We start from the raw sequence: 16,651 nt of genomic DNA, 5'->3' as shown, positions 1-16,651 counted from the left end.
GCGTGTTCGGTGTTTGCTGAACAGTGTGGTCAGTGTTTGCTGAACAATATGTTAAGTAAATACTGAACTATCTATAGAGAGAGTGGGAACGACGATTTTCAGTGTGTAATTCAATCGCATTACACTCTTTGCATTAATTATTCTTATAAAACCGCATATTTGAAAATTACCACAATCTAGACTAAATCAAATGTTCCATATACTATTTTGTGACGTTATTAGGTTAGGATAAATATTTTCGCCTTCCCATCCTTTTCTTACAAGAATTAAAAGTGTATTTAACGGAGGAGGGGCCCATAGAATGAGGAAATGTCTTCCTATGCGTCCCCTCCTTCGACTAATAAAGGTAGGCACCACATCTGTAACACAATGTCTATAGCTTTCTCGTTTGCCCTTTGATATAGAAAAAGGGATATTTTTTCTTGAATTCCACTTATTACATGAAGTAGGAAATAAACAATAAGTATTGATGTTTCCAGATCATTAACATCAGGCAGTGAGTCCCAGTGCCAGGCGGGCCCGCCCGCAGCGCCCTGGGCTCTCACCACTGACTCCAATCAGATTAATGTCATCATATTGGGGGTGAGTGTCTTTTTATATATATTATCTACATATTGTTTTCGTGTGGCGTCATCATATTATATATATCTAACGGTATAGGCTAGGGTAGGGTAGGCTAGGGGTTTTAACGCCGCGATCCAGAAATACACTGTTTATTAATAGTTCCTTAACATTAGTAGTAATAACACATAGCCTATAACATATGTTACTCGCAGAAAAATTACCTTTCTAATGTTGAAAGAATTTTAAAAATCAGTCCAGTAGTTTTTGCGTGAATCAAATATATACAAAAATTACAAATCTTTCCTCTTTATAATATTAGTATAGATGTTGGGCAGTAGAAGGAACGGATGAAAGGAGACTACATGTGGCAGAAATGCGAATATTAAGATAGATGTGTGGGGTAACACAAATGGATAAGATACGAAATGAGTATATTAGAGGAAGTTTGTAGCCCCAGTGGTAGAGAAGTAAGGAGTAAAAGGTTAGCATGGTATGGGCATGTTATGGGGAGGGATGAATCGCATGTTAAAAGGAGAATGTTAGTTATGAGTGTGGTACATCGGTAGAGGTAGACCTAGAAAGAGCTGGATGGATAGTGTAATAGGTGACATGATCAAAAAGGGAGTGATGACTGAGATGACGTATGATAGAGTTATATGGAGGACAAAAACCTGTTGCGCCAACCCTACGGGAGTAGGATAAGGAGAAAGATGATGAATATTAGTATATACTAGGTGTTCCCGTGCGATTTCATCAGCATAAAATTATTTTATTTTTTATATGTGCCAAATTACATGACATGACAAAACTTGGCAATCTTGTTTCCTTAATGTTGGCAGCAATTTGTGGTCTTTTTCCGCCCCTAAGTTTAATATCGTGAAAATATATAGCCTAAAGCGTGATGTAAGTGTAGGGCTTTTTATTAAAAATAGAATAATTCAAAAATATGCCGTCATTGCTGACATCTTAGGCAACAAAGAGTGTGTGTTTACGCTTTATTATAATAGTAAATATGAAATAAGTGAATAAAGACATATGTAGATGACAATATATCAGCAGTGTTAATAGATAGTGTAAATGGTGTGCAGATGGAGGGCGTGGCGGGCGAGTTCGGTTCGCGGCTGGCGGCGGGCTGTGACGCGGCGCGGCGCGTGTGCGTGCGCGGCCAGCCGTGGCGCGTGCAGCAGCGGCTGCGGCTCGCGGACGCCGACACTACGGACAACGATAACGATGACTTCGCACCTAACGGTATGTATCTAATTTCAGTCCCTTTTCTTAAGTGGAAAAGAGGATTTGACGGTGGAGCAGACGCAGGAAAGGGAAATGTCCTCTTTATTTGCGTCTCCACCTCCGTCTATTAAGGGTAGGCAACGCATATCCACTTGTGGATGTTTATGGGCAGCGATCTTTTTCCATTTTGGTGGATTCAGGTGGCCGCTTGCTCGTTTGCCACCATATATTATAAACAAAATCTACGCCTTACATATCCTTGAAATTATGCTGTATGATAGAGTTATTTGAAGGACAAAAACCTGTTGCGCCGACCCTACGGGAGTAGGATAAGGAGATGATGATGATGATATCCTTGAAATTCTAACAATACGCAATTAATTTTATACTGGTACAGTATTGTTCCATTGGAGATCCCGGGATCAAATGACACCTGAGGGCGGCCACTGAGATGCTGTTTAGTGACTAGAAATCTCACATCTTTCATTTTTCGAATATCTTTCGAAGATTACCATCCCCACCCCCGATACCAAAAAAAGTCACTTTTTACTCTTTAACTTACTATTTATTACTGTTAAGAACAAAATTAGTACTGTGCTGTAGAATTGGCGCAACTCTAGATTATCTACATAAACGTCACGTCCCTAGCAGACAGCTGTCAATGTCATTAGAAGTATAGATATATTGGCGCGCATCCTTAGTCCTGGCGAGAAGTGTCGCTCTGAGTTTAAAGCGACAGTATCAATTAAATAAGTTGTCTAAAATTATACTAGTATAGGTAATTTTTATAATAGATTTACTGTGTTAATAAAAATTACAATTTATAAATTGTTGGTTTTCAGGTTACTTCTGCGTCTATCAAGATCAGGAGTCGTTCGAATTCATCAGAAATTGTGCGGAGAAAACCCTCCTATCTAGTCTTGAGCAAGAGGATAAATTACCTTTTCAAGTTAGTAATTGTTTTAAATAAATCTTACTTTTTTATTAATATTATAAACACGAAAGTTTGGATGGATGGATTATTAGAGTATTTGGCAAAGATGCAGAGAATAGTGTGGAAGAACACATAAGCTACTCACTTTTGTTTTTTTTTTCTCTAAATTTCACGCGGACGGAGTCACGACCAACAACTAGTTAACTTTATTTATTTTGTTCCAGGGTCTTCCATTAGTAGTGATGTTTGTACAAGACGAGGGTATGGATAAGAAGGAGCTCGCCAGGCTGCAGGAGGAGGGACAGAATCTAGCTGATAAGTGAGTTTTATTGACTTATGTTCACTGTATTTTTTTTAATACTTTGTTGACATCTATGTACAAACATAACATATTTAGTGACTCAGGAGTTAAGCATATAGTTAGAAATCCTCAGATCTTGGAATAAAGCCTTTATATCAATGTTTTACGAATTTCATATGTATATATAGTTTAATTTCTTCTTTATTTTCTTTAAATACTTGTTTCTGATATGGTAATTTAATAATATTCTCTTACTTTATTTTATTTATTATTGTAAGTTTCATTGTGTGCTGTGGGGCCTGATGATCCATTACATAGGGCGCCACCTTAATTTGGACACCAGTCCCGTGCCCAAGAGGAAAATCAATAAAGCTGTTTTTTTTTTATCTTATTAATCCGACATTCTTATGATGAATATGATAATCAAATATATGTAAACTTAGCCCGCAGTTGGCCAGCATGGTTAACTATGTCCTAGTCCCTTAACTTTAGGCTCCGAGCTCCTTAGTGTGATAATGATGATGATGATGATGTCGCAGCATACACTGTTCGTCATGTAGTCATTTTCAACTTGTGGGCTCTAGCCCCGAGGACGTGTGATGATGATATGATGATGTCGCAGCCTACACTGCTCGTACATGGAGGCGGCGGTGGGCGAGCTGGGCACGGAGGCGCTGACCGCCGACGCTGTGCAGGAGCTGGTGCGCACCAACAGGGAGAAGGCGAGCTACGCGCACCTCTACAGGGACCTCATCGTCTGCTTCGACTCTGATATACGGTAATAATCACCTTTACTAATTTTCACTAGATTTAAATTTGTAGGTACGGAATACAAAATTAAAAAAAAAAAAACAAAAGTAAGTTGCCAAGTTTTTCTTCCAAACTAAGCTAGCTTTTGCCCACGGCTCCTTGTGTATTTAAAAACACAAAAGTGAGTATGTGTACTTCCAGATTATCCTCTACATCTATACCAAATTTCATTGAAATCCGTTCAACCGTTAAGGCTACAAACTCTAACGATCCGTTGAGCTGTTCCGGAGATACTTTCTAACAAACGTCCATCTAAACTACACATCTTTGAAATTAGTATGATTTAAGTGAGCAATGTTGACATGTTCGAAAGTGTTCTATGTACAATCAGGGAATTTGTAGGTGTGTGAAAACCTATAGTTGGTTATTCGTATGAGACGGAGTTTGTCTCCTAGCATGGAACAAGGTAATTTTTCTGTAAGTGGGACACCGAGAAATTGCGAAACTGTACGTTTTACTAGTTTCTATCCTAGTTAAAGTATATAACCACAAATCTATAAATGTTGAAATGGACTATTTATTTATAAGTAAAAAGTTGCGACTTACAGTTTATTTCGAATTTCCGTTTATTAATACGTAATACGTATGGTTTCAGGATAATGGTGTGCATGTTCTGCGACGACCCGTACTCCCCGGAGCGTGTACTGGGCCCACTGCTGGGACACCGCGCCTGCTTCCTCACCGGCGATCGCTCCATCGTTATTGAGACCTTCCTCGGCGACTCCAAGAGGAAAGTTGAGGTCAGTTTATAATGGTCCTATTTACTCTGAACTTTTGTAACAGTGTAGAGATTTTTAGAAAACTAGCTGCTTCCCGCGACTTCGACCGTGTGAAATCAAAAAATGTAGCCTATGTTACTCACAGATAGGTTACCTTTCTAACGGTGAAAGTTTTTTTTTAATCAGCCCAGTATTTTTGCGTTATTTCAATACAAATCATTCCTCTTCATAATATTAGTATCGACTAGCATTCGTGCAGGACACTATCGGTGTAGAATAAAAAAAAAATTAAGTAGCCATTGTCTTCTTCCAGACTATATATCTATGCCAAATATCATCGTGATTCGTTCAGCAGTTTAGGCTACAGACTGCAAGTAACATCCATCCAGCTAAACTTTCCCATGTAAATGTGTTTCAGGTGATAATATCAAGCTTCCACGGCGCGAGTCAATTCCGAGAGGAGCTGATACATGGCTTCATATTGATATACTCTGCTAAAAGGAAAGCCAGCTTGGCTACTCTCAAGTTAGTATTTAGCTTTTTTTTATATATTACATACTTGCTGTTGCTCGCGACTTCGCGTTGAATTCGAAAAATAATGAAAATATAGCTTATGTGAGTCACAGATATTTTTTTTTATATCGGCCCAGTAGTTTTTGAGTTATTTCAATACATACAAAAATCTAAAAATTTACCTTTCTAATGGTAAAAGATTTTTTAAATCGGCCCAGTAGGTTTTACGTTAATCAAATACATATAAAAATACAAATCTTTCTTCTTTATAATATAGGTATCTAGAAAAGATTTTGTCAATGATCAAAAGGTTAACGTTTTTAGATATTTCTAAAATTTATAATCAATCAAAAAGCATCGAAAACATTATTTTTCTCACTTTCACATGTATTTTATTACATTTCAGTGCGTTTTCTATGAACATCCCCAACCTGCCGATACAAATGGTAGCGGTGACGGACGGCGGCGGCTCCGCGGCGACTGCCTTCTTCGGCACCGACCTCGGACATGCTCTCATCACGGAGGGCAATGCCACCGCTGACCGGCTTGGTGCACACTTTACCACCTATACCTCCAGCGCGGAGAACAAATGTAATATACTCTACTTTACCCTATCAAATCATACTAATATTATAAATACGAAAGTTTAGATGTATGGATGTTTGTTAGAGTTTGCAGCCTTAACAGCTGAACGGATCTAGATGTTGTAATGAATTTTGTACAGATGTAGAGGATAGTCTGGAAAACACAGGCTACTCACTTTTTGTTAATGTTGGCATCTTGTAGTTTTTGTCCCTTACACACATGAAGGTTTTTTCCTATTTATTTACCCCCTAAATTAAATTGCGTGAAAATAGCTAAAGCGAATAAATACGACACGTAAGTAGGGTATTTTATTAAAGGAAGATTTATCCAAGAACTAGCTGTTGCCCTCAACTTTGTCTGCGTAAAATTAAAACAAAAAAAAAACAAAAGTTAGTAGTCTATGTTTTCTTCCAGACTATCCTCTACATCTATACCAAATTTTATCAAAATTCGTTTACCCGTTTTGGCTACAAACTCTATCAAACATCCCTCCATCCATCTAAACTTTCGCATTTATAATATTAGTAAGATATGCTGCGATTGCTGACATCCTACGCCACGAAGTAGTGTGTGTTTACGCTTTATTTTATTAGTATAGATTTGTATGAAATGAAGGATGTATTGTATGTTTCCAGCGGCGTTCTACACGCCGTTCTTCAAGGAGGTGTGGGAGCGCAAGGGCGAGATAGAGCGCGCGTTCCGCCTGGAGCAGCCGCACAACCTGCCCGACGTGGCCGCCGCGCGCCCCGCGCCGCCGCCGCGCCTGCACTCGCACTCCAATCACAAGTAAATACACAAAGGCAGGCCACTACACCGGACTGGCAGATCTGCCGGAAAAGCTGTACAATTTATATGAAGCTATTCACATTATCCCGGGTCCGGCATTTTACCGAACGTTTTGTCACTACGAATTGCCGGTAGAACAACCTGGCCCGGAGTCTCCCTGACCTCCCGTCTCCCACTCATTCGGCTCGCATTTTCTGATAAAAGTAGACGTTTATCATGGATATTCAAGCAGAAACTTTAATTACGCTTGTCCAATTCAACTGAGGTAAGTACTTGACTGTCTGAATTTCTTCCGGGATCCGATGTAATGTGAACACTGTCCGGTGTCCTGTTTTCGGCAGATCTGCGGTCCGGCGTAGTGGGAACGCTGCCATATGATAACTTTTCTTTAAAACTAAAGTCATAGTCATACTATAATCAACTTGCCCGTATCCCTTACGGAGGATCGGCACATGTGCTGCTCTTCCATAACAGTTTTTTTTTATCAGTTTCGGTTGAACACTAATTTACACAAAATTTTTCGTTTTTCAGGATGGAACACAAATTAACCAACTCCCTGGACCTGCTGATCGGGCCGGACTCGCGCGCTGACATCGACTCTGAGTACAGCGATACTTTGAACAACTCCAAGAATAGAGGATTCCTTAAAGGTAAATAAATAGTATAACTATTTCTACATAAGCAAATGTTATACCTTAGCCGCAAAGACATAAGAAATGTATAGACGAGGCGTAGTGAACAAATTTTTTCACTGGTTCTTTCTCTGAAAGGTACTATATCAGTTGTCAAGTTTGGTACCATCTCGTGTCTTTGTATTGACATGTGATAAAACATTTTGAAATACATCAATAAGCTCCATCTTTTGTTATAAAATCAATGAAAAAGTGTAGCAAGATTACACTATAAAACGAAATACAATTAAATGTATGTTTTGAAGCTAGCAGCAGATAGCGTTAGTGATGATTATGTGAAAAATGTCTAAAGTGTAGTGTTCACTTTGCCTCCTCTAATTATTTTTAAATCTCTTGCTTAGCCGGTTTGTTGACATGACCCGTTACTTATTTAGACAAAATCTCAATAAGTTTATTGAATGAAATGTATTTAAAAATGATTCAATAACATTTACAATAATGTCGCATAAATGTTACAAATCTAAAAAGATCAAGATTACTTGCTTTCATTTTGTTATCGTTTAACTTAGAGTATTTTGTGACAGGATTCAGCGTGTACCCGCCCCCGAGCACACCGCCCGAGCCCGCGCCGCCTGACCACAGGATGCACGCGGATCTGTCTCGTAAGTGTAGTGTGTTACAACTTCTAATTGAATGGCAATGCTGTTTTTTATATACCAATATGATCGATGTGCTTAGAAAAATGTTGATTGTTATAGCTTATGTGTCATTTCAAGAAGTAAATGCAAATTTTGCGTGGAATATTAATTCTGATATTGTAAACAAGAAAACAGTAGCATAATACTTTTTTTAAACTTTGAGACATTATTTTACATAGTCTCAGACTTCTTTATTATTATATAACATTGTTATACATATATGTGATTAAATTACTTTCATTTTACTTACTTTGTTTAAAAATCTACAATGGTAATTTACAAACGCAGCGGATCTGAACTGCTCGGAGGAGTCGCTGAGCACGCACGAGTCAGGTGACTGCACAAGCGAGTATCTTACTGACACCATCTTGTACACTTGTCTTGTCTAGTCCTGTACGATACAATGGCAATGGTTTTTAGAGAAATTTTACATTTTATAACCAAAAAAAAACCTCTATTTGTAAAGTTATAAATAGACCGTGTTTTCACTGATGATTCGGTCAAAGGAATTTGAAATACAAATATTTATCCTTATCAAAACTGTGAGGATATTGCATTAGTGGAATAAGGGTCTAAATATATAAAAAAATGTTAGAGAAGAGTCTGTACCCTGTTTATAATTAAAAATATAAAATTTCTCTAGTAAGGATTATTTTTTGTATTATGTAGGGAATGCGTTTTTCGTTTTTTTTTTTTAAATTATTTCTGCATGAATTAAGTAGGATAGTTATTTTATGTTATATTTCAATTTATAAGTTTTATGTTATTAAGGAATTTTATGTTTCATTTGTAGTTTATAGTGTTACTGTTGTATTGGAATGCGAAGTTGTATAATTTTAATTATTTTTAAGTTATTATATTTGTTATTTGGTAGTGTTTATAATTTAATTTTATTGTGTACAAATATTTCAAAATAGATTTGTTCCGCACTACATTTTATTGCAAGTGTGTGCATGAAATAGGATCAAAATTAGCAATAAATAAGTATACTATTGTTTTAAGTAAAATATGACAATTATTAGTTACAAGTCTTAATGACCTTGAATGACCTTGAAATTGCCTTAGTAAAAATTAAACAACTAAATATAGCAGTTTAGACTTCAAATATCGGTATAAAAGAGCATGTGAAGTTGGGATTGATGGTTAAACATCTGAAAACGTAGTTTGGTGTTCAATATAAGTATGTAAGGTGGTGTAAAGTCGGGATACATTGCCAGTATGTGCGCAGACGGCGGCGCGTGGCAGCCGGCGGGCTACGGGCACCGCGCGTTCACTACGGGCCGCACGCGCCCGCAGCCCCCGCCGCAGCGGCCCCGCCACTCGCAGACACTCAAGGTATGTTAAATCTATATAATTAGAATTATATGAATGTGTATATGCACTTCCAAGACTATGTTCTACATCTGTGCTGAATTTCATAAAGATTTTGTAAGCCGTTTTAAAGATAAGGAGTAACAAACATCCATCCGGGTATTTATAATGTTAGTATGCTTAAATTTATAAGCAATCAAAATTCACTTTATTTAGATATTTACAACAATCATCATCATCATCATCTCCCCTGCCTTATCCTACTCCCGTAGGGTCGTCGCACCGGGTTTTCGTCCTCCAAATAACTCTATCATCCGTCATCTCAGTCATCACTCCCATCTTGATCATGTCACCTTTCACGCAATCCATCTCTTTATAGGTCTACCGCTACCGGTGTACCTCTCCACATTCAGATATTTACAACATTATTGATATAAAATCTAATCACTCTATCTTGTCTTTTACACTTCCGGCGCTTTTCTAATATTTTCTTATCTATATTTCTTCTACGACAAAAGACGAAAGCCTCAGTAGTCAATATGCCACCGCATTGCATTGAACAAGTATTCATTTTATGTTAAGTAGTAGTAGTAAGTTTAAGTAAATAACCTTGAATTTTTAGATTTTTGTATGACTAAAATTGACTATGTCTTAACTCGGTCATTAAAGTTTTGTTTTTAACGTTCCAGCAACCCGGTAAACTGGACATGAACAACTACACGATGGTGAGCGATGCGTTGCAGCACATCACTATTGGGCCCCCGCACTCCCGCGAAAGAAAGGTACGCCCCATGTCTTACTACCCTTATATCCTAATTGTTAAGTTATCTAGTACTCATAAATTCATTTTCTAATACAACGTAATTGAGATAATAATTCCTTTTGTTGAAGAAATTTGTTTTATAAAAGTATTATTTCTCAATTATGTTTGTCAAATCATCTTCAATGACTACTAGTGATTTCTTTTCTTTCGTAAATACTTTCTCGATAATGTCAGGCAATATAATAGTAATAGTAATTGGATGTGTCTCTGTTTCTATCAATTTCTACGAGTTATGATATTATAAATATGAAATACCGTAATTGCAATACATTATTGCCTGTTATTATACAAATTCATGCACATAGTCCTGCGAGCCGGACTCGGTGTTATCAGACATAATTAATTCTTAAGAAACCGTTAGTTTTATTCCAAATTACAAACCTAAATGGGTTTATGTTCAATGATGTTTATATTGGTCCTTTGAGTCGGATTTCAACAAACCTAGTTTTCGGTCCCAATTCGAGGGGTCGTACCTGTTGGTATATATCGGTACGTAATGCGGTACTGGTACGGGTTCGGGTACGGGTACATGGTCCCTCGAGTCGGATAGTATGAGTTGTGTGGGTCAGACGGGGCGCGGCTGGGCGGGCGCGGGCGCGGCGCAGCACCACCCCTCCGGCGTCAGCTCCGAGACCGAGCTCGACGCGCAGTACGCGCAGGTACAAGGGCACGCGGATATGCATCTTGTCACGCTTACATATAGTTCATTTTTGCATGACTTTTGTGTTATCGGCTTTACCAAGGATTTAGATCTACCAACTTTGTAGTTATGACTACAATGGAATAATTTTGAACAGTATTGATGTTTTTGTATGAAATCTCCTGTAATTTTGGCTGAATTTTTGACTTTAGTAAATGCACGGTTATTTTAAATGGCAACTTTTGATTGATTTCTTTTATTTTTTTTTTATATAACTTCAACAATATTTTGAGTTCTAAACTGTAGATTATTTTTTTTAATTTATAACCTATTTATCTAGTTAAATATTAAAGCTTATTTATTAGAGCTTTGAATATCGGCTTCAAAAGTTGTTTGTTTTGAGTGTTTATTGTTAATTATATTATGTATACTATATAATATGTTATGTTTTTTCCAGATCAAGGAGACGAATGAGTACATGGAGGCGCCCTCTATGACGAGACTGAGAAGACATAGGAGACACGATAAGACTCCTTTACATCAACCATGTAAGTTTTAAAATACCATACATATATTTTTAAACGTTTGCGAAAAATGGTGAACTTCACAATTTTATTGTCGTGTAAAATGCAGAAAATTATAAATTGATATTTTTTACAAGTTAAGTGACTTCTCTGGAGACTATCATTACCAAAAGTTTTGTAATATCCATATTACATGAATTAATTTTTCTGTAAAATTTATTTTGTAACTATTATTTTTTCTTTGTTTCTAAATAGTTTTAATTTTTATAAATAAAAGAAGTATGGTTACACGATCGTAACTGATATTGATTTTGTCATGCGACAAGACGCATATTCGCAAACAATGCCATATTCCTGCGACGTATTTCGGTTTAGTTTACTCAGCAGTAAATTGTTACTTTTTTATAACCGCCACATATTCCATTCTCGTTTCGATAATTATTATTGTCGATTCTAACTCTGTATTGTTATCTCTGTTTGTATGAGAGTGAAAGAGATGACTATATATCCGTCAATTATTTATTGAAAATTTTACAAAATACATACATACATGCACAATAATGATTAAATATGTGTGTGACAGCGTTCTCGGAGACGGATAGTTCTGGGTCGAGTGAGGCGTCGGGAGGCGCGGCGCGGGCGCACGCTCGCCGGCGACACAACGCGCACCACGCTCCGAGACATTACAAGAAAAGGTACCTATATAATTAATATCTCTTATACTTCAATTCTATAAACATCCATCCATCCATCCATCTTGCGACAGCCTGAAACTATATGAAAGTAATAATTTTTTTCTTTTTTCTCCACTGATAAAGAGTAATGTTTTCAATTATGACAATCCAAAGCTGAAATGTCTGAATCGATTTTCGCGAATAAGATATTATGGGGTATATATTCAAACAAAATAACTACAATAAAGGTGAGAATTGAAACTCGCCATATTTTTCCTGTTCTAATATTTCTTTCGGCGTTTTTCAGTCGTTTCTTTTTTTTTTGTGATTTAAGATATTTATTTTCTCTTAAAAATATATAATTCACTTGACAAGAGACATTTTTTTTATTCTAGCATTTACATTTTACACCAGTAATTTATAATCATATACATTAAGATTTTTTTTTTACCTTTTTTAAAGCGCGATTGTTCCGTTTATACCATATGGGTGTGTTATAATTAAATAAGGTTTTATTTATGTTTTTTTACTTAAAAGACATGTTTTATGTGACAGATCTCTAGGCAACTTAGTGGCGGTGCAAAGCCCACGTGTGCCGAAGCTCGGCATGTTTGTAGGTCCGCCGGAGCTGCCCAGCGGATACCGCGCTAGGACACAAGAGGATAAAGGTATCTTCTTCATATTACTTGTACTATTAACATTACCAGTATCATTGGAATTCATTACGGTTATATACTAGTTGTCTCCCGCATATCCGTCCGTGTGAGAGTAATAAAAGTTGCCATATTTTCTGCCAGACTATGGTCTTCATCTATGCCTAATTTTCTCAATATCCGTACATCCGTTTAGATAGTAAACAAACTTCAAATCTATTTAAATCTATTCAAACTTTTAATGCTTAATTCAAAAAGACGGCTGTTATTGGTTCAAAATTTAAGTAAGCATGGCAACTTGGACTATTTCATGGTATTGGTATTGGTTTTGTATTTGTCTCTTTCTTACAGAGCAATTTATTCCAATTGATTCACGCCTAAGCAATAGTTTGAAAATAGTCTAAAGCGTGTCGCAAGTTTTTATGATAAGCGAATTATTAAAAAATACGCTGCTATTTCCGATTTCTATTCTAATATTGTATAGAGGAATAATTTACATTTTTGTATGTATTAAAATAATTCAAAAAGAACTAAGGCGATTTCAAAAATTGTTTTACCATTAGAAAGCTACGTTATATTATAGCTGAGTAACATAGGCTATATTTTCACATAGACGAAGTCGCGAGCAACGGCTAGTCTTACTTAAGAAAGAAATATGTTTACGCTTTATTACATTAATTAGAAATCTTTGTATTTCAGCTGCTGCAAGTGATTCCAGTGACGGCAGTTCTGAGGGTGAGACGCGCCGGCCGCGTCCCCTGCCTCCGCCTCCGCACCACGAACCTACGCATAAGGTACACTAAAACACACCCTTAGTGTACATTTAACAAATACACTTTAGGAAATATTGCGGGATAGAAATAGGCGCGGAATTTTTAAAAAAAGTAGCTGAAATAGTAGTATGTTCTTGCAAAATATTATCAAGATCTGTTTACCTGTTATACCTTTTAACAAAAATCTATACAAATCATGTTTATAATATTGTAAATAATATCATTTGATATAAACTTAATAGATGCACTCTGATTTTGGTTTCATGCAACAGGATCGTATGCCTTATGAGGTCAGTATTAAATAAATGTACTACATAATTTAAATATTGGTGGTTATGGTGTCGCTGGTGGAGAGCTGGTGACGGTGCAGATTCAAATAATGCGACCGTTATTCTTCAAACCAATTTATTTTACACCAAACAAACTAAGTCCACAACACAATAGAAATAAAAGAAGAAGAGGAGTACAACACGTTACAAGTAGAAATTCAAAAGCGACTAGTAATTTACCCGCGCGCGCCGCTCGGTCAATGACCCCGGTCAGCTGTGCAGTCGCGAATAAGAATGCACCAATGACAGGTCACGAAATACAACGTTGCACTATATTTCGACCACTCGTCGTGCACCGTGTTTATACGTGTGAGCGAATGTATGTGTGCTGTGTATGAATGTTAAGTGTAACTGTGGAGTGTTTTGGCAAAATGTATAAGGTTCCCTGCATATTAAATTATTAATGTAAATATAAGTAGGAAAAAGAAAGGTCATTAAAATGTTATTAGTTCAGCGATAGCATTAAAATGTGACTATATTTTACTAGGTCGTGCCGAATAAAAAATATATTAGGTAGCCTACGTGTTCTAGAAATCGAAATTTATTCATCCGTTTAGGTTACACCCTAAGTAATATCCATCCATATAATCTTTCACATTTATAAAATTAGTAATATATTATTTTATGTCTATTCCAGTTGTTATCTGGCGAGTACCCGTCCTCTGCGCAAGATAACTCGTCCTCCAGCGCCGCCGACTCGCGCCGACGACCGCAGCCCTTCAGCAAACACGATCGCAGACATAAGGTACAGTCGCGGAAGTCCGCGGTGTTGGAAGTGGACTTCAGGAACTTAATTGAAACAATTTTCCGCCTCGTCCTACATATTTTTATTTATTTATTCAAAGTATATTAAATATCTTCTTACTACTTCTGACTACTTAAGGTTCGTAAACTTTCGTTTTTGAGAACCCTGCACATTCTCCCTGGGTGGTTTACATTTTTTTACTAATTATATTTTTTATTAATAAGTATTTAGATAGCAGTGAATGCAAACATACTAGCCGTGTACTACCGATTTTTTTTTGTAGAGATACATTTATAAGCAGTGTTATATTGGCTTTTGTTCCGCGTATCGTTTTAAAATGTTCAAACGATTGTAGCTTGTAAGGTCGAACACTGCCAGTATCTTCGATAATACGTTAATGTATCATAAAACCTTTATTTCATTAAAAATATGACATTTTAATATATTTTCAATGTACAGGAATTCTCTAAAAGTAAAGACAAGAAGAATTCGTCGCAAATAGCAAATGCACCATCAATACAGAACTGGGGTCCACAGGTATTTTAAATTTAATAAAAATAATTGTTCATCTTTCTTTACGTATCGTTATCGTAACGTTACCTAACAGCTTTATTTTGTTGGATGTAAATAACACTTTTAATATCATCATCATCATCACCAGCTCACTATACGTCCCCACCGAGGGGCTCGGAGCCTACCCTAAGTTAGGGTGACTAGGCCATAGTCAACCACGCTGGCCCAATGCGGGTTGGTTGACTTCACACATATCTTTGAATTTCTTCGCCGATATGTGCAGTTTGCATCACGATGTTTTCCTTCACCGTAAGAACGTCGGGTAAATTATGTACATATGAAAATTCGAAAAATCGAAAATCATATTGGTACATGGCGGGATTCGAACCCAAGACCTGTAGATTACAAGTCAAGTGCTTAAACCACTGAGCCACCGACGTTCTTAATATAAGATCCTATTATATTCAGTAAGCTTATAATTAAACCGAACTTATGGTCTTGCTCGCTTGAAAATCGAAACCGAAAATTCGGTACTTCAATACCAGTTTGAATGTAATTCTCTGTAATCATTATATTCACTATGTGACACTTTGTCATCTATACATTTCTTAAACATTGTCCATACATTACTCCAGGGTCTGCACGGCGTGCCTCTATTCGTGGAGAAGTGCGTGGAGTTCATAGAGCGGGAGGGGCTGGCCTCTGAGGGCCTGTACCGCGTGCCTGGGAATAGGGCACACGTAGATATGCTGTTTACCAAGTTTTATGAAGGTTGGTTCAGTAAATAACATCGCGAAATCTATTTAACTAAATTATATCTGTCCTTATCGCACTAATAGACGTCGTTGCATTAAAAATGTAATAAATAGCTTTCGCCTGCGACTCCGTTCGCGTGGTATTAAAAAAAACTAAACTAAGTAGCATATGTGTTCTTCCAGACTATATTCTACATGTATGCCAAATTTGATTGAGATCCGTTCAGCAGTTTAGGCTACAAACTCTAACAAACATCCATCCGTCCATCTAAACTTTCACATTTATAATATTAGTATGATCAGCTGTTCCCATGCGCCTTCATCCGCACTCCCTTCTAGCTTAATAGTAATAATAACTCTAAGATTAATAGTCTGACAATATGTAGGCTAAAAAAAAGTGATTCTAAAATATGCTTTGAATACCGATATCTTTCAAAACTAGTGTGTGTTTACGCTTTGTTATATTAGATAACAATAATTTATGATATAAAAATCCTTCTTTTTTTTACAGATCCCAACATAGATCTAGAAGCGCTAGACATCCCAGTGAACGCGGTGGCGACCGCGCTCAAGGATTTCTTCTCCAAGAAACTGCCGCCTTTACTGGATGAGACCAGCATGTCGCAGTTAGAAGATATTGCTGGTATATTGTTACTTCTTAATATTGGAACTTCTATCGTATCTATGTAATTTTTTTCTTGCGACTGTTATCTCTAATTTACTGTAAGTACAGTTCGTTATTTTATCTGAAATACACATGTAAAATACAAGGTGGTAAGAACTTCAAAGAATTTAGATGGTTAGTTGGTTATTTACACAATGTAAATTTTGTTACGGTAGACGAGCAAGCCGTTTTAATGATGTTAAATGTTCGTTATTATCCATAGTTAAAAAGCGCTTTTATACTAGATGTTGTATTGTGGCGCCATTTAAAAATAAAGTTTTCATGGGCGTTGCCTTAGGGGAGGTAGAAAGTGGCATCTGCTCCCTCCCCTATTAGACATGTCCTAGATAATCTTCCGGTGACGCCTGTTTCTAATATGTGATGTATGTTACAGCGATGCGCGGCTGCATAGCTGGCGGTGTGGAGCTGAAGGACCGCAGCTGGCGGCTGCTGGCGCTGCGCTCGCTGCTCAACA

The 16,651-nt window shown here is 37.0% G+C and overlaps 1 protein-coding gene across 1 annotated transcript in view; it reads left to right on the top strand.

Annotated features, from left to right (window-relative positions):
* The window catches only part of LOC106111415 (rho GTPase-activating protein 190), a 30,615-nt gene that overhangs the window by 10,740 nt on the left and 3,224 nt on the right, over positions 1-16,651 (top strand). The window contains exons 15-38 of the mRNA XM_013293497.1: positions 480-582; positions 1,653-1,812; positions 2,637-2,743; positions 2,953-3,047; positions 3,652-3,807; positions 4,435-4,579; positions 4,977-5,083; positions 5,478-5,662; positions 6,292-6,442; positions 6,974-7,092; positions 7,659-7,736; positions 8,061-8,117; positions 9,001-9,107; positions 9,773-9,865; positions 10,476-10,565; positions 11,004-11,094; positions 11,654-11,765; positions 12,300-12,412; positions 13,097-13,191; positions 14,137-14,244; positions 14,704-14,781; positions 15,393-15,528; positions 16,024-16,155; positions 16,571-16,646. Of these exons, the coding sequence (XP_013148951.1) occupies positions 480-582; positions 1,653-1,812; positions 2,637-2,743; positions 2,953-3,047; positions 3,652-3,807; positions 4,435-4,579; positions 4,977-5,083; positions 5,478-5,662; positions 6,292-6,442; positions 6,974-7,092; positions 7,659-7,736; positions 8,061-8,117; positions 9,001-9,107; positions 9,773-9,865; positions 10,476-10,565; positions 11,004-11,094; positions 11,654-11,765; positions 12,300-12,412; positions 13,097-13,191; positions 14,137-14,244; positions 14,704-14,781; positions 15,393-15,528; positions 16,024-16,155; positions 16,571-16,646 (2,694 nt within the window). The remainder of the gene's footprint in view (positions 1-479; positions 583-1,652; positions 1,813-2,636; positions 2,744-2,952; positions 3,048-3,651; positions 3,808-4,434; positions 4,580-4,976; positions 5,084-5,477; positions 5,663-6,291; positions 6,443-6,973; positions 7,093-7,658; positions 7,737-8,060; positions 8,118-9,000; positions 9,108-9,772; positions 9,866-10,475; positions 10,566-11,003; positions 11,095-11,653; positions 11,766-12,299; positions 12,413-13,096; positions 13,192-14,136; positions 14,245-14,703; positions 14,782-15,392; positions 15,529-16,023; positions 16,156-16,570; positions 16,647-16,651) is intronic.

The sequence above is a fragment of the Papilio polytes genome, unplaced genomic scaffold (assembly GCF_000836215.1).
Source record: "Papilio polytes unplaced genomic scaffold, Ppol_1.0 DF824169.1, whole genome shotgun sequence".
In the NCBI taxonomy this organism is placed as follows: Eukaryota; Metazoa; Arthropoda; class Insecta; order Lepidoptera; family Papilionidae; genus Papilio; species Papilio polytes.
The sequence above is the reverse complement of the archived record's forward strand: the minus strand, read 5'-3'. Positions and strand labels throughout refer to the sequence as shown.